This window comes from Leptinotarsa decemlineata, unplaced genomic scaffold, assembly GCF_025532065.1.
Source record: "Leptinotarsa decemlineata unplaced genomic scaffold, Ldec_3_MD MMD2_tig00000010_RagTag_RagTag, whole genome shotgun sequence".
Classification (NCBI taxonomy): domain Eukaryota; kingdom Metazoa; phylum Arthropoda; class Insecta; order Coleoptera; family Chrysomelidae; genus Leptinotarsa; species Leptinotarsa decemlineata.
In genome coordinates, this window is record NW_027412538.1 from 13,366,067 (window position 1) to 13,382,294 (window position 16,228).

General features: G+C 35.5%; 1 protein-coding gene across 4 annotated transcripts in view; it reads left to right on the plus strand.

Annotated features, from left to right (window-relative positions):
• LOC111516670 (putative inorganic phosphate cotransporter) overlaps positions 1–16,228 on the plus strand; it is a 35,846-nt gene that overhangs the window by 3,173 nt on the left and 16,445 nt on the right. For 2 of the 4 annotated variants that reach the window (XM_074171499.1, XM_074171500.1), the window contains exons 3-8: positions 1,152–1,464; positions 4,268–4,488; positions 8,392–8,541; positions 8,627–8,759; positions 12,513–12,757; positions 13,074–13,252. In XM_074171499.1, coding sequence (XP_074027600.1) covers positions 1,152–1,464; positions 4,268–4,488; positions 8,392–8,541; positions 8,627–8,759; positions 12,513–12,757; positions 13,074–13,223 — 1,212 coding nt within the window. In that variant the 3' untranslated portion in view covers positions 13,224–13,252. Of the gene's footprint in view, positions 1–1,151; positions 1,465–4,267; positions 4,489–8,391; positions 8,542–8,626; positions 8,760–12,512; positions 12,758–13,073; positions 13,253–16,228 lie in introns of those variants that run through there. The other 2 variants (XR_012464587.1, XM_074171496.1) reach the window with 1 other exon arrangement.

The window sequence follows — 16,228 nt, forward strand, 5'->3', positions numbered from 1 at the left end:
TGAGGATGACACTACTGATGAAGAAACAAATTCATCCAGTTGAACAATTTTGATTATTATTCCTTTTGATTTTACATAAAATAAAAATTATAAATAAAGAAATAATTACGTTTCTTTTCATATAATGCTTGAGTGCGCTGTGAAAAATCCAATGAAAATCTTTTAATATTACACATATTGTCTGCATTTTTCCCGTTAAACTGCAAAACTTGTACATTTCACTCGTTATTATAAAAAAGTTCTCCTAAGTATGATATAGCATTTGCGATCAACAAGATGTTGGTTCTGAATACGACCCTGGCCAATTCTTGGGATTTTCAATATCACGTGCGTAGGGCATGTCAATGTTTACATCCACTCTATCTTGGATTTGAATTTGCTTCAGGCCATAAGTACAGGAAGAAAACACACACAGATCGAAACCTACATAATGGATCCAACGAGCTACGACAGAAAAGACATAAACACCAAGGGAAAAGCAGAGAAACACCAGTAAAGATCCACCTCAAGGCACTGTCTATCTGCCATACACAGAAGGTGTCACCAACCGAATCGGGAAAATCGAGGCAAATCGAGCCACTGATAATTCAGATTGGTGAGGATGACACTACTAATGAAGAGACAAATTCATCCAGTTGAATAATTTTGATTAATATAATGTTAATATTGAAAATGAAAATAAAGTAATAATTACGTCTCTTTTCATATAATGCCTGAGTGCGCTGTTAAAAATCCAATGAAAATCTTTTTATATTACGCATATTGTCTGCATTTTTCCCGTTAAACTGCAAAACTTTTGCATTTCACTCGTTATTATAAAAAAGTTTTCCTAAGTATGATTTAGCATTTGCGATCAACAAGATGTTGGTTCTGAATACGACCCGGCTGCGGCACATCATTGCAATATTTGCAGAGATCATGAATTTTTTCAAACAAAATAAAGACCATGTAACTCGCTCATAATGTAACGTTCTGTGAGTGAGAGAATATTTGAAATCATCATTACAAAAAATAAACCAGCGATATACATGCAAATAAATTAATATTGCCTCTTCCTGATATTAGTTTTGTAATATTTGGTAATACATTTAGTACATTACTCTATGTTTGCCTTCCTTTACATGAGGTTTCCTCATTTTATTTATTTACAGACCTTCAATTGGACAGACAAAGGCCTAGTTCTATCTTCTTTTCTGTGGGGTTACATGATACCACAAACTGGAGCCGGCTGGTTGGCCAACAGATACGGTCCCAAATGGTTTCTTGTGGCTGGGATGACCACTTGCTCCTTATTAGGACTCCTTCTCCCAACTCTGGCAGTAACTTTCGGATCCTACGGTGTAATGGTTTGCAGATTTTTTCAAGGTATTTGCCAGAGCTGTGTATATCCATCGGTTCAGACGTTATTGGGGAAATGGGTACCAAAGAACGAGAGGAGCAGGTTAGGCAGTTTCGTTCATGCAGGTAAGTTTCTGTAAAGAAATTATTCCCATTGTATTTCAGAGAAATATATCCCCACAGGTTTATTTTTGTGCAAGTTTCATGGAAGAACGTTCCCTGCAAGTGGCCGTCAATGGATCTCTCGAATACTTATATCATCAACGATGGTGTTTCCCAGTGATCCATACCGTCTCCAACCCTCTTTTTATTGTATATCAACGACTTATTGGAAGAAACTGTGAAACCAATATACAGGGTGTAACTAAATAAGTGTAAAACATTTAAGGAGGTGATTCCTCATCGAAAAAAAGATAGGTTCTTTCATATAGAGGAACTTCATTGAAGCATCCCTTGTTGAGATACAGTCCCTTAAAAGGGGGAACATAAAATTTGTATAACAATTTTTTTCACAAGCACTGAAAATGTTACAATATTGAAATTAACCTGACGTTTTATACTACCAAAAAGACACTCAGCCAGTAATTTATTTGGTTTACCCCATGGTTGTAAGGGGTGGAAAACGCAACCCCTAACATTTATTTCCAATGTAACTTTTTGTCTTATTATTTGTATACCATTTAAAAATTTATTTCCGATAGTCTGTTTCATTCTAAACAAAAAATGTCTCCTAGGTGTTTTGCCCAAAATAAACCAGTTCGCAGCAAAAAATTATTTTACGAACAACTACAGGGATACATCGTCATAAATGCGAAAATACGAAACTAATCTATCAAGTAGGTCGCTATTAGCGATAGTCACAATTGAATTGGTATGACGCTGTCAGTTTGTGAATTTTCGAAATTGAATTAATACTAATTGTGTGTTGTTGTTATGTTCTTAATTTGTTACGTTAATCATCCACTTGTTATTAAAATGGCATATACAAATGAGGAAATGGCTGATATGCATTACATTTACGGTCTGTCGCAGGGGAATGGGTTAGAAGCTTCTAGAAGATATGCTGAAATGTATCCTCAACGGCAGCACCCTTCACATGGAATATTTGCTCGACTTCATCAACGATTACGAGAATATGGTTCATTCGACAAAAGAACGCAGGATTGTGGTCGCCATCGAGAAGTACGAACACCACAGCTTGAGGAAGCAGTACTTAATTTGATTGAAGAACAACCTACTACCAGTACTAGAAAGATTGCTTTCCAGCTAAATGTTATCATTTGACGGTATTTCGGATTTTAAAGAAACAACTCTTATACCCTTACCATCTGCAACGAGTACAGGCACTGTTACCGCGAGACTTTCCGAACCGTCTTGAATTTTGCAATTGGATGCTGGAAATGATTAGAAGAAATTGTGACTTTCTGAAGACGATAGAATTCACAGACGAATGTAGTTTTTCTCGGGACAAGATTATTAATTTTCATAATTACCACATATGGGCTGATGAAAACCCTCACGCTATTGTCGAAACTAACCATCAAGAACAGTTTTCTCTTAACGTGTGGCTCGGAGTTATTGAGGATGATTTAATTGGGCCTAATTTTCTACTTCCTCGATCAAATGGTGAGGCATACTTTCAATTTTTAAGAAAAGTGCATCCAGTACTGCTGGAGGAAGTTTCTTTGGGCGCCAGAACGGATATTTTTTTACGCATGATGGGGCTCCCGTCCATTTTAGTCAAGTAGCACGTCAGCATTTAACTGAAACACATGCAAATCAGTGGATAGGTCGAGGAGGACCACAGAACTGGCCCGCTCGATCCCCGGATCTCAATCATCTCGATTTCTCTATTTGGGGCCATTTACAGCATTGGGTTTATCGTACTTCTGTTCGCGATGTACAGGACTCCAGGAATATTTGAGCGAATACGTTGCTCAATGCGCCGACGTCTAGACGTATGCGTAATGTCTGAAGGTAGACATATTGAACATTTACTATGATTTTTACATGTTGTATGCTTTGTTATTAATAAATTAGTTTCGTTTATTACCCTTCAATTGTTTAATGCAGGTACTAACTACAAAATAACAATAAATCCAGTTCGCATTTATGACGATGTATCTTTGTAGTTTTTCGTAAAATAATTTTTTGCTGCGAACTGGTTTATTTTGGGTAAAAAACCCTAGAGACATTTTTTGTTTAGAATGAAACAGGTTATCGGAAATAAATTTTTAAATTGTAAACAAATAATAAGACAAAAAGTTACATTGGAAATAAATTTTAGGGGTTGCGTTTTCCACCCCTTATAACCATAGGGTAAACCAAATAAATCACTGGCTAAGTGTCTTTTGGTAGTACAAAACGTCAGGTTAATTTCAATATTGTAACTTTCTCAGTGCTTGTGAAAAAAATTGTTATACAAATTTTATGTAACCCCTTTAAGTGGCTGTATCTTGACAAGGGATGCTCCAATGAAGTTTCTTTATATGAAAGATACTATCTTTTTTTCTATGAGGAATCACCTCCTTAAATGTTTTACACTTATTCAGTTACACCCTGTATAAAATGAAACAATTCGTGGACACAACTCTCCAAAAAGGGGGGTAAACCGCGGACACGTGTTTCTGGCTACTGGCCTAATCAGCGCGGTACAGCCAAGTGCAAAGACGTGCAATAATTTTTCACCGAAAATAAGTAACAATGTGTAAGCACGGAGTCAACAACAGGAACCAACCGCACATTTGTTGTTCCACCTAGAATTCCCAGGCTACATCTAACAAGACCACGTAGATAGCTATAGCTACCTGCGTGACATCCGGGTCCAGGATATAAATACAGATATAGATATTATCGAGTGTGTATGACCGATATTTTAGATTGTAATGTCGTTTGATCACTGGTTCATGATATTTTTCATTTATTACAGGTGGACCTGTTGGTATGCTGACAGGTACCTTGCTCAGTGGTTACATAGCATCAAGTTATTATGGATGGCCCATGGTTTTCTACGTATTTTATTCAACGTTGTTGTCGTGGTGTATCCTTTTCGCTTGGGTTGGCACCAATTCTCCAAAAGATCATTCGACGATATCTCGGGCAGAGAGATTATATATAGAAATCACTCTCAATCAGGAAAAACATACTGAGGTGAGTCAATGGACAGTATAATTTTCAGGAACGTTTCACTAGGTCGTATTCCTACTACGTCGAAATCCATCCTTTCCACTGAAGTCACCAAAATACGAAAGTTGTCGAAATTAAAATCAATTTTACATGACGGGAATTCAACTTGATAAAACTTCGACGTAGTGGAAATTCGATGTTGTGCAGATAATTCTACGTAAAAGGGATAACTTACCTAGAAACAGGAAGTCACTAGGTCAATTCTCGCTACGTCGAATTCTCGTTACGGCAAACTCACCCCCTCCATATACATCACCATGATACGAATTGAGTCTTAATATTCCTTCTTCAGTAATAAGAAGAATAATAATACAAGGAGTTGCGATACGAGGAAAGTATCAACATTTTGTTGGCCGGTGTCATTCCTGATAAATCGTTTGTATGATGATTAATGCCGGAATAAAAATGAGGTTAATTCATGTGGTAATATTTATTTTTGTTATATCTTGTGCACATGGTATGATTTAAATCGAAGTGCGGGATTCAACGATAGATGCAAGTTGACGAACGTTTATTTCACTATCCCAAATTATTTCAGAGCTATAATAAATAAAAATGATTTGTTTTGGTTGGTTTCTTGGTCTATCTCAATCCGCAACTCCGTTTGTGCTCGACTAAGTGGTTACCAATGCTCATTTTTGTCTGCTCGATATAAACTTCAGCACAGTTACATGAAATCCTGTAAACTCCAGCTGATTTCATTGGATCTCTGCTGCCTTGATCTCAGATACTAGGATATTTCATTCGTTGGTTTGAAGACGGTGTTAATTTTCTCTTTCTTTAGAATTTTCCCGATTCGGTGACACCTTCTGTGTATGGCAGATAGACAGTGCCTTGGGGGTTGATCTTTGCTGGTGTTTCTCTTCTTTTCCCTTGGTGTTTATGTCTTTTCTGTTGTAGCTCGTTGGATCCATTATGTAGGTTTCGATCTGTGTGTGTTTTCTTCCTGTACTTATGGCCTAAAGCAAATTCAAATCCAAGATAGAGTGGATGTAAACATTGACATGCCCTACGCACGTGATATTGAAAATCCCAAGAACTGGCCAGAGTCGTATTCAGAACGTTGGTTCTGAATACGATTCGCGTTCAACAAGATGTTGATCTTGTTGAACGCGAATGCTATATCATACTTAGGAAAACTTTTTTATAATAACGAGTGAAATGCACAAGTTTTGCAGATTAACGGGAAAAATGCAGATAAAATGTGTAATATAAAAAGATTTTCATTGAATTTTTCACAGCGCACTCAGCATTATATGAAAAGAGACGTAATTATTTCTTTATTGATAATTTTTATTTTATGTAAAATCAAAAGGAATATAAATCAAAATTATTCAACTGGATGAATTTGTCTCTTCATCAGTAGTGTCATCCTCACCAATCTGAATCATCAGTGGCTCGATTTGTGCCTCTATTATGTTATCAAGCTTCCACATCTTTGTCTCGACTTCCGATATCACATGCCGAACACACTTCTCCCATTTCTCCGCTGTGACTCTTTTCAAAGCCTCATCAAAAAGTACTTTGAGATCTGCAAATTTGAACGTGGTGTTATGCTGAGCTACAAAATTCTTCACATCCGCCCATATTAACTCGATGGGATTGAGCTCGCAGTGGTATGGAGGCAGGCGAAGGACAATTTTGTTTTGGCCTGCTGCCATCTCATTGACTATATATTTTTGGTATTCAAGCTTGCGCTCCTTGACAATTTTTAGTAGCTGTACTCTTAGCATTGAGTCTTCAAAGCTAATATTCTTTGATCGTAGCCAATTTTGGATTTCAACCTTCTTTGAAGACGTTGTCGGAATCTTCTCTAACCGTCGCGAATGATAAGGTGCATGTCCATTACAATCACAGCATTATCCATGGGGTAGAACTTTGGAAAACCACTGTTCGAAAGATTTACCGTTCATTTCTTAGTTTCTTCCAGTTTTCTTCGACTCGAAACACCACACCCATTCTCATTGCCGATGTGACAAATAATAAGCCGTTTTTCTTTACCTGAAATTATGAAGAGGTATGTAAGTAAATGAAAAAAATACGAGGGTTACTTTTTATATATTGAAATTGAGGCAGGTCTTAATAAAAATATAAGTTTACCTGATGGATTTGTTAATCCGGTGGATAGTCCATCTAGAAAGGCCCTCCTAGATGAGGTCACAGTTTCATCGACCCATACTTTAGGGGTAGTATGACCAGCATTAACCCAGGTTTCATCCATATAATAAATTGTTCTCTGTTGTTTCCTATAATATTTAATTTTGGTCAAATACTCTCTCCTCCATAACACAATTTCCTCTCTATCCAATAATAAACTATTGCGCCCTTGTTTTTTCCATACAAAATTAAAATGTTTCAATACTTTATGGAATGTTGACCGCTTAAAACTTGGCAATAAGACATCTTCATTTATTTCTGTGAGTACTTTGTCTATCGTTATCGTGTGTATTTCATTTCTGAAAAAGTACTCATGCACTTTCCTTCTGATTGCATGTTTATCAGCATCATCTATTGATTTTATAATGGTTTGACGATTCTAATTTGTATTCGGTTTGGAAAATGTATGATTTTGTTTATATTCCCGTAAAACATTGTAAATCGAAGCGCCACACACTCCAATTTTATCGGAAACTTTCGATACGACTTCGTCGACAGTCGATGTCTCAATCTCTTCTTGAACACATTTAAAATCACTTCTTCCATCTCAACACTCAAATGTCTTTTTTTGGGTCGTTTCCTGGCTGGACTCAGAGGATAGCTCACAGTGTCATCAGCAGTGCCTGTACTGGACATCTTGGAAAACAATTTTAAACAATATACTATAACGCACGCCACACAAACACGCAAACGACTGATTACAACCCTGTGCTGGTACCGAACTCGTACCAAGAAGGCGAATTCACCAATGAACGCTGTCCTTTCCATCTGACACTGGGCGATCACGTGAACATCACGCTTCGGTTTTGTTTTGTTTTACTCTATCTTGGATTTGGATAGACTTTAGTTTGCCTTCCTTGATGACTAAAACATCAAGGAATGGGATTTGGGGGTCTTCTTTTGATTCCATGGTGAACCGGATTTTTGAATGCAAGCTATTCAGATGTTTTAGGAAGTTCTGAAGCTCTTCTTTTCCATGGCTCCAATCAACGAACATATCATCTACATACCTTGGCTCTTTCTTCAAATTTTTTCATGTAGAAATTCGCTACTACTGGGCAAAGTGTTAGTGGATGTCGAAGTAAGTTGATATCTTGTAGGAAGATTTCTTCTATGTAGCTGAGGGATTCCTCGAGTGGTACATTTGTGAATGAGTTTACAATATCGAAGCTAGTTAGAATGTCGTTTGGCTCCAAGGTGATGCCTTTCAAATGTTTTATGAAGTCAGTTGAATCTCGGACGTACGTCTTAGTCTTCCTAACATGTTTCTGCAGCATATTCGACAAATTTTTGTCGAGGTTGTAGGTTGGTGATCCTATGACACTTGCATATCGGTCTCAGCTATACATCTTCTTTGTGAATTTCCGTTAAATCATAGAGACTCGGTGGTAACGTTTCTGATCTGCAAAGTTTCTCCTTTGTCTCTGGTGGCATTGAAGATTCTAAGGTCATTGAGTTTGTTATTGTAGTCCGAGGTGTTTGAGACCACTGTTGCGTTTCCTTTATCAGCAGGTAGAATAATATATAGAATATATAATTTTCTCAGAATTCTTGCAAATTCGCTTCGTAATTCTTCTTGAATATCAGCAGGTTTTCAATTCCGATGTAGTGGATTTTCGCCGTAGCTGGAATTCGATGTGGTGATATGCACCCCAGTTTTTTATTCACTCAGTCATTGTCATGTTTCCCACATGTATTTATATTTTTCAGAATGCATCTACTCCTTGGGCGGACATTTTCAAATCCTTACCATTTTGGGCTTTATTGATACATCAAGCTGGTTTTATTTGGGGACACTGGACCCTTTTGACAGAAACTCCCATTTACCTGAGTTCCGTGCTGAAATTTCCTTTGGAATCCGTAAGACGAACTTGTTTTTTCTATTCATGAATGCTTTACTTTACTAGCGTGAGAAATTTTGTCCAGATAATTCTTCTTTTTCCAGAATGGTCAGTTGTCTTCGCTTCCCTATGTTGCGCAATGGGTCCTATCGATTTTCTTCAGTTTTTGCTCCGATTGGCTAATAAACAGAAAAATCTGTTCTGTTGGGATGACGAGAAAGTTTATGAGTATGATCGGTAAGCTGACATAAACGATAAATATACCAATATTATTCAATGTGTTATAACAACACAACACAATATAATATAGTATAATACGAAGGTAGTTCCAGAAATACCTGGCCCAACAAAAAAAAACACAAAAATTTTGGACAAAAATTTATTTATTATTTTACACGCTTTATATTAGCTTCACTTGTATGTATATATGTATATGTATATACAGTGTGACCCATTTTTAATGGAAACATGAAATTTTTTATTGAAAAAATCACTACGCCACTGAATTCAGAGTGCCTCTAAACAGGTGTGACCAAAATTTCATGAAAAAATATTCATTATTAACAAAGTTATGAAAACTCAAAAATTCGAAAACTCACAGAGCTAACAGTCACAAAAAACACCCTATATCAACAGATATAGCCATGAGAATATTTTTTTTATGATTTCAACAATAAAGTGCCGCCAGATGAAAAAAAAAAACAAATAGCGTAAATATTTTTAATGAAAATAACGGAATTACATTCAAGTTTTCACGCAAATTAACTAAAACTAATATCTAATTTCAATTAGAAAAATTTACCATGGAAAAATGGTAAATCTATTGTTTGGGTAGATACATTAGCAACTTGCCATCTTCCTGCTACTTCTGCGAAAGCCGGTGCTGCTGCTTCTTTAGGAGAAAGTTCCAAACTACGGAAATATCAGAATTTGGGAAATAATTATATCTTTCGCCCAATAGCTATTGAAACGTTTGGTGTTTTTGGCCCTGAAGCCTTATCTTTCATCAATGAAATTGGAAAAAAGTAACCGATGAAACCCACGAATCAAGAGCCACATCTTTTCTCATTCAGAAAATTAGTATTGCCATCCAAAGAGGAAATGCAGCTTCGTTTTTCGGTACTCTCCCTGATTCCAAAAAACTTGATGAAATTTACTTGTTTCCTGAAAACCAATTTTGTAAAGAAAAGAGAGGTAATAAGAAACCACTTAATGAAATTAAAATAAAAGCAAATGAAAAAAATACTTTATCTCAGCAAAATTCTCAAATGGGTTTCAAAGATATTTCGGATTTTTCAGTGATAAATTCTTCAGTCAAAACCTTTGGGTTAAACGGTTTAAAAAATATTGGTAACACCTGTTTCATGAACAGCGTAATTCAATGTTTATCAAATACGAGATTGTTATTGGAATATTTGAAAAAGGATGAATTCATGAAAGATATCAATACTAGTATTTCTAGTATGAAGGGTGCTTTAATAAAATCGTTTGCAGAAGTCATCAAGGAGTTGTGGTCAGAAGATTCATTTGATAAAGTAGTAAATACAGCCTCCTTAAAAAATCAGATTCAAAGTTTTGCTCCTCGATTCATGGGTAATTCCCATCAAGACGCCCAGGAGTTTCTCCGTTATCTTTTAGAAGGATTACATGAAGAGGTTAATATAATTATTGAGAAACCTAAACCAATCTTAACGGAGATTGACGAAAAATTGAGCGACAGCGGAAATGCACAAGAGTCATGGCTCACATATTTGAGGATGCATAACTCTAAGATTGTAGATAATTTCGTTGGCCAATTGAAATCCACGATGAAATGCACACACTGTGGATACTCTTCAGTAACATTTGATCCTTTCTGGGATTTGTCTCTCCCTATACCACAAAGAACCGACCAATTGAGTTTGTGGCAATGCTTAGATTATTTTACAAGAGAAGAAACTTTGGATGGAATTGAAAAACCGACGTGTTCGAAATGCAAGGAAAGGAGAAAATGCATAAAGTCCCTATCAATCCACAAGTTTCCCTATATTTTAGTAATACATTTAAAAAGATTCTCTCCAACGGAGAATAGAGGCAAATTGAATGATGTCATCGAATTTCCTCTAGAAGGATTGGATATGGACAATTTTGCAGGAGAAAATGTGGATACTTGTTATAATCTATATGCACTTTAAAATCACAGTGGGACTACTAACAGAGGACATTATACAGCATACTGCAGACACCCGTATACTAGCGCGTGGCACAAATACAACGATTCACACGTGTCACCAATTTCACCAAAGTCGCTTGTGAGTGGAGAAGCATACGTCCTCTTTTATGTAAAGGATGGAACAAAATCGCTCCTTTAAGATAACCGAGGGAAAGTTTAACTTTTAGTTTCTTCGATTTTGTAATTTTTTTTCAACTTCTCATTTTTGTAAATAAAATATTTCAATTTGAATCTTAGTTGCCATGGAAATAATATTACAGTTTGACACTTAAGAAAGATTTAAGTGTACTATTGTCAACAATATTCACCTTACAGTTCTTCGAATTATTTTGTGTCATGGCTGCAAGATTGAGCGTAAGAGAGAAAATTGAAATTGTACGCCTTTCGGGAGATGACGTTAGAAGTGCTGGAGAGGATTGTAGAGTATTTAATGAGAGACATCCAGATCGTCCTCGTATTAGCTGCGGTACGGTAAATAAAATAAATAAAATATTCAATGAAACTGGTGCAGTATCAAAAATGATGTGAAAAAGTAATCCTGTACAAAGACGAAACTGGAATGACAGGAATGATCAAATCATTTTAGATTATTTCGGAAATAATCCTAATGCCAGTATAAGGAATGCCACTTTAGATTTGAATATTCCATGAGAAACTATTCGGAGATGTCTCAAGGCGAAGAATATTAAACCTTTCAAGCCAAAATTTCTCACACACTTCAAGAAGGCGACGAAGCAATACGCCTGGAATATTGTTTATGGGCCCAAGGGGAATATTTAAACAGTAGAAATTTCCTAAAAAATATTTTATATACCGACGAAGCCACTTTCACTACAAATGGAGTAGTGTCATCACAGAATTGTCGCTATTGGGCAGCGGATAATCCTAACTGGGTAATAAACTGTACGAAATTAGGAAGGGAAAAAGCTATAAAAAGTTCAGAAATCTTGTTAAAGATGCCCTTGCAACTAAAGCGTACGACAATCTTGATGAATATTACAATGGAACTTTGCTGTGATTCAATATAGGTGTTTTTGTTGTTGTTTATATTGACATCTATTCTTCAAATTATATTTTATACTGGGATATATATTATTTTATTGCCATGGTACGTGAACTTAGGTTCAAATTGTATATATTTGTTATTTACATCTTTTAAAAGGGACTATACAAACTATTTTGTCTACAATTTGTTACATTTTAACTTCTATTGATATATTTTATCTATTAGATATGTGAATTTAAATTGAAGGGGTTATATTTTTAGGAGTGATTAATTTTTGGGAAAGAAAGTTTTTGGCTTTCTACTTTTTTTTGTATCAAGATGGAGTAGTAAAATGTGAATTCAGTTTTGCTCAAATTGTGTGTCTGTGTATTTGTGTCTTTGAATTGTTTCTTTTCTCTCATTCATTAAAGTGCTATATATACCAGATTTTTTAACAAGCTTTGTCAATAATATTGTATTTTCTTGGACAATAAAGTATATGTCTATTCTATTCTATATGTATGTATGTTGGTTTGTTTGTTTGTAAGTCTCAAGCTCAGGATCTGTATTTGACAGAATCATCGACATTATTGCTTGATTATATTCAAATTCTGGTGGTGATGGTCATCAATGGGCGAAGGAGGACAATTGAGAAAGCAGTCACATCATGTGTCACACCAAGTACTCTTCATATTCAAATTCTGGTGGTGATGGTACAAAGATGTCTCCCTGGAATTAAAAATCAACCTCTTTTTGCATTGTTTTGTTTTTGCATCTGTTTCATATTTTTCAGGTTCGGGTGTCCCGGCATTAGCATTGATTTTCCTTGCTCAGTGTGATGAAAAAGATTCTACAATAGCCATTATATCTCTGGTCCTAGCAGGAGGTGCTGCCAGCGCGAGTTTCAGTGGATTTTTGGTCAACCATTTGGACCTCTCACCCAACCATTCCGGTATTCTTATGGGTCTTACCAACCATGCTGGGATAATCTGTTCAGCACAAGCACCAGCGTTGATGCATTATTTAGTAACAGATGAAGTAAGTAGCCCTTTCCTACTCAGCGAACGAGATTTGTACTTTGCCTTCCAGTGCAAAGATAGTGCTCGGATTAGCACGGTGAAAGGCAAGACCTCGTTAATCCTTAGCTCGCACAAGTTTCGAATTTTGAGTTCCAGAGAATCCAGTTCAACTTTTATATTCGTTGGGCGAAACGTTAACGTTTTGGTTAAACTGTTTATTGAAAATCTCATAATGTAGTGTTTTCTCGAACTATTCACTTTCGTTATGCTCTTCAATAATTTGAAAGTTATCATTGAAGTGAAACACATAATCATGATGGCTGTTGAAATTTTAGGAGGATCCTGAACAATGGAAAATCATTTTTTACTTAGCTTCTGCTGTGTACATTACGACAACAATTATTTTCATAGTATTTGGATCAGGGGAAGTACAGCCGTGGAACGAAAAAGAAAAAGGTGTATCCTTGAAGACTGATGATAATTAGTGAAATTCCAAATACAATTTTCATAACTATTAATGAATTTCTCTTAACCTACATTCATACTGAGTTAACAAACCTTCAATAGTCCAGTCAAATATTAATAAATTTCATATCAAAGCTGAGTTTTTTCTCTTATTTTTTGGGATGCAGAATCCAAATTTCAAGTTTCCTCTGCTGCGTAAAAGATCGGTTTCATATCGTCTCAAAATAATGGTACTCTTTTCAAATTATTGCTCACATCTGGATATTGCTATTGTTACTGTTATTGTTATTGTTAGTTTCATTGTTTATCAGAGGGAGGGTGAATGAAAAACCTGTTAGTATGTTTTTAATGTCGACGTGAAATTTTCCATTACTGCCGATTCGTTTGATGCCATTTGATAACTGTTACAGCCAGCACTAGCATTCTACCTACTAAGAAGATATCTTGAAAAGTGTCCTGTGTCCAAAAATAGTGTAAAAGAAAGCTACAGTTACTTCATGATGATATTCAAAGAACACTTAACTTCACGTACTAAACAGTTGAAGGTCAAAAATTATCAAAAGAAAATGAAACCGTGGATTTCAGTAGGTCTAATACAATCAATAAAACATAGGGATTATTTGAAAAATAAACTAAAAAAAGATTTCTCTGAACATCCCAAAATAGAATTCAAAAACTGTAGAAATATGTTATATAATCTAATAAGACAAACAAAAAATAATTTCTATGAAAACCAACTAATGGAAACAGGACATAACTATAAAAAAGTTTGGGAAGTGATCAATTGTGCATCTAATTTAACTTCGTCAAAAAAGGAATTTGGAACGAACAAATGGAAAGGAGATTACAGATAACACAGAAAATAGTCCAGTCATTATAGTAAGTTCACCTCGGAATTCGAGATACCCAGCTGTTAGTCTGTAAATACTTGTATATTGATGCCCTAAAAGTTGTCTCAAAACCTACATATGGTAGGGTGTGAGCAACTATTAAATTTCAAGGTCAAAGGTCACAAAAATCGGTTTTTTGAGCTTTTTTGGAAATATCTCATTTACTATGGGTTTTTTGCTATTTGTATTCATTATCAATATTGTAGAATACAAAATTCTCTACAAATTTTATTTCAAGAACTTTTTTATACGGTGAACCGTTTTCGAGATAGAGGGCGGAGAGCACGCGGTCACAGCATCACTTCAGGTCAATCGGTGCCTCCGGTCGAAAACGCGCCATATATAGTTGATGAACTATTGATAAATCAATGATTATAAATATTTGTCAATTTCTATTAACTATTATATTATATTTCATCATTTTTTTTCCTAACTTATCCACTTTTTATTCAGTATTAATTTATTTAACAACACTTACCTGCCCATGTAATTGCAGAATTGTTAATGAAAATATAGGAATTATATTTGAATTTTAACCTAATTAATATTTACAACTTCTTACATGATGAAAAAAAAACAAGTAAATTATGAATTAATCTTTTTATTAAAAAATATCATTGAATACATTTATTTTTATTGGAAGTAAAGAAATGGAATAAAGGGTACAAAAACTACAATTTATAATTTTAATCATCTTCTTCCTCTTTATCGTCGTCTTCTGGCTGCTGGTAAATTTCAAACTGGTCTTCATTATCGTCTTCAACGACATTTGTCTCAAGTTCTTCCATGATTTCGGGGTCAAAGGTTCCATCTTCGTTAATGTCGCTCTGATATGGTAGAGCATTGAGACAAGCTTGCCCATTACATTGGCCACAAGCTAAAGAGCATTGCAAGCCCGCTTTCCTGCATCCGCATCGCGAACCACAACCACTCTTGCAGTTGCAGAAAATTGTATTGAGCAAATATTCTGGAGCAGGTGGTAAAATTGTCATGATAGGCTCCAGAAAATCGTTTCGCATTGCCCAACCCCATACCTGGGGTTCCAAATCATGTCCTAACCAAGTTTGAACTTGATAATATACACGGTTGAAATGTTGATGAGCAGCTGTACTTGTTGGTGGAATATTTGAAAGCTGCACAGGTTTATTAAGTTTTGTAGACTTGACGTAATGCATATAACGAAGATGATCGAGACTTTTCACAGATTTCGGAGCATTATAGACTGCCAATAAGGTTTGAGTTCCACTCTCTAATAATCTCTGGGCCGAACAATTTTCTTCCTCAAATGCTGCAGCTAGTTCATCCAAATTTGTCAGTTTCTCAAAAACTTTTAAAAAAGATTTTTTCCCTTTTTAAAAAGCGCAGAAGTTGTGTCACAGCCACTTAATGCGTGCAGAAATAAAATATGTTTTTTAGAATGAGGATAATTATCAAAACTTTTAGTCGAGTATATCTCCGTTTTTACATTACCTTTCCCAACTTTTTTAAAGAAAATTTCTTGTTCGTAAGACAGTGTACGCCCAATTAAAATGACAAGTAAATCAATATCTTGTCCTATTATAACTGCAGTTTTTTTAGACTTTGATTCTTCAATTGCAGTTTCAACAATAAGAACATCCGCATCATCTCTGGGTTGTTTAGTAGTAATATTTGCAGCTTGTAATTTTTCAATTAACATATTAATGAACTTATCTTTGTTATTTCGATTTGATAAGAATTTTTCTTGAGTAACTGGTACAACCATTGTTTCATCGAAACAAACTTCATACGTTTTTGAAAGTGCAGCAGGTCTTCTCTGCTGCTCCATAGCAGCAGAGAAGACCTGCTGCACTTTCAATATGGTGGACGAGCGGGTTTGATGTCGTCGAGTGAAACTGCATTTTTATCAAGACTCGTTGCTCCGATCGACTTTCCACACGAGTACTTTTATTCATAAAATTGTCCAAGTAACCTTAATTTGTTGAAAAATATTGAAAAATATCTGTCATTTCAAAGTTTTGGGGTGTGGACCATCGGGGGTAGTCCGTTCTTGACTTTGTAGCAAAACAACTGACTCCTGCATGAAAGCTCATCGAAGGAATTCATTTGTTTAGTCAATTACCAAAATTTGGATGATTTTGAATATTCACTTGAAA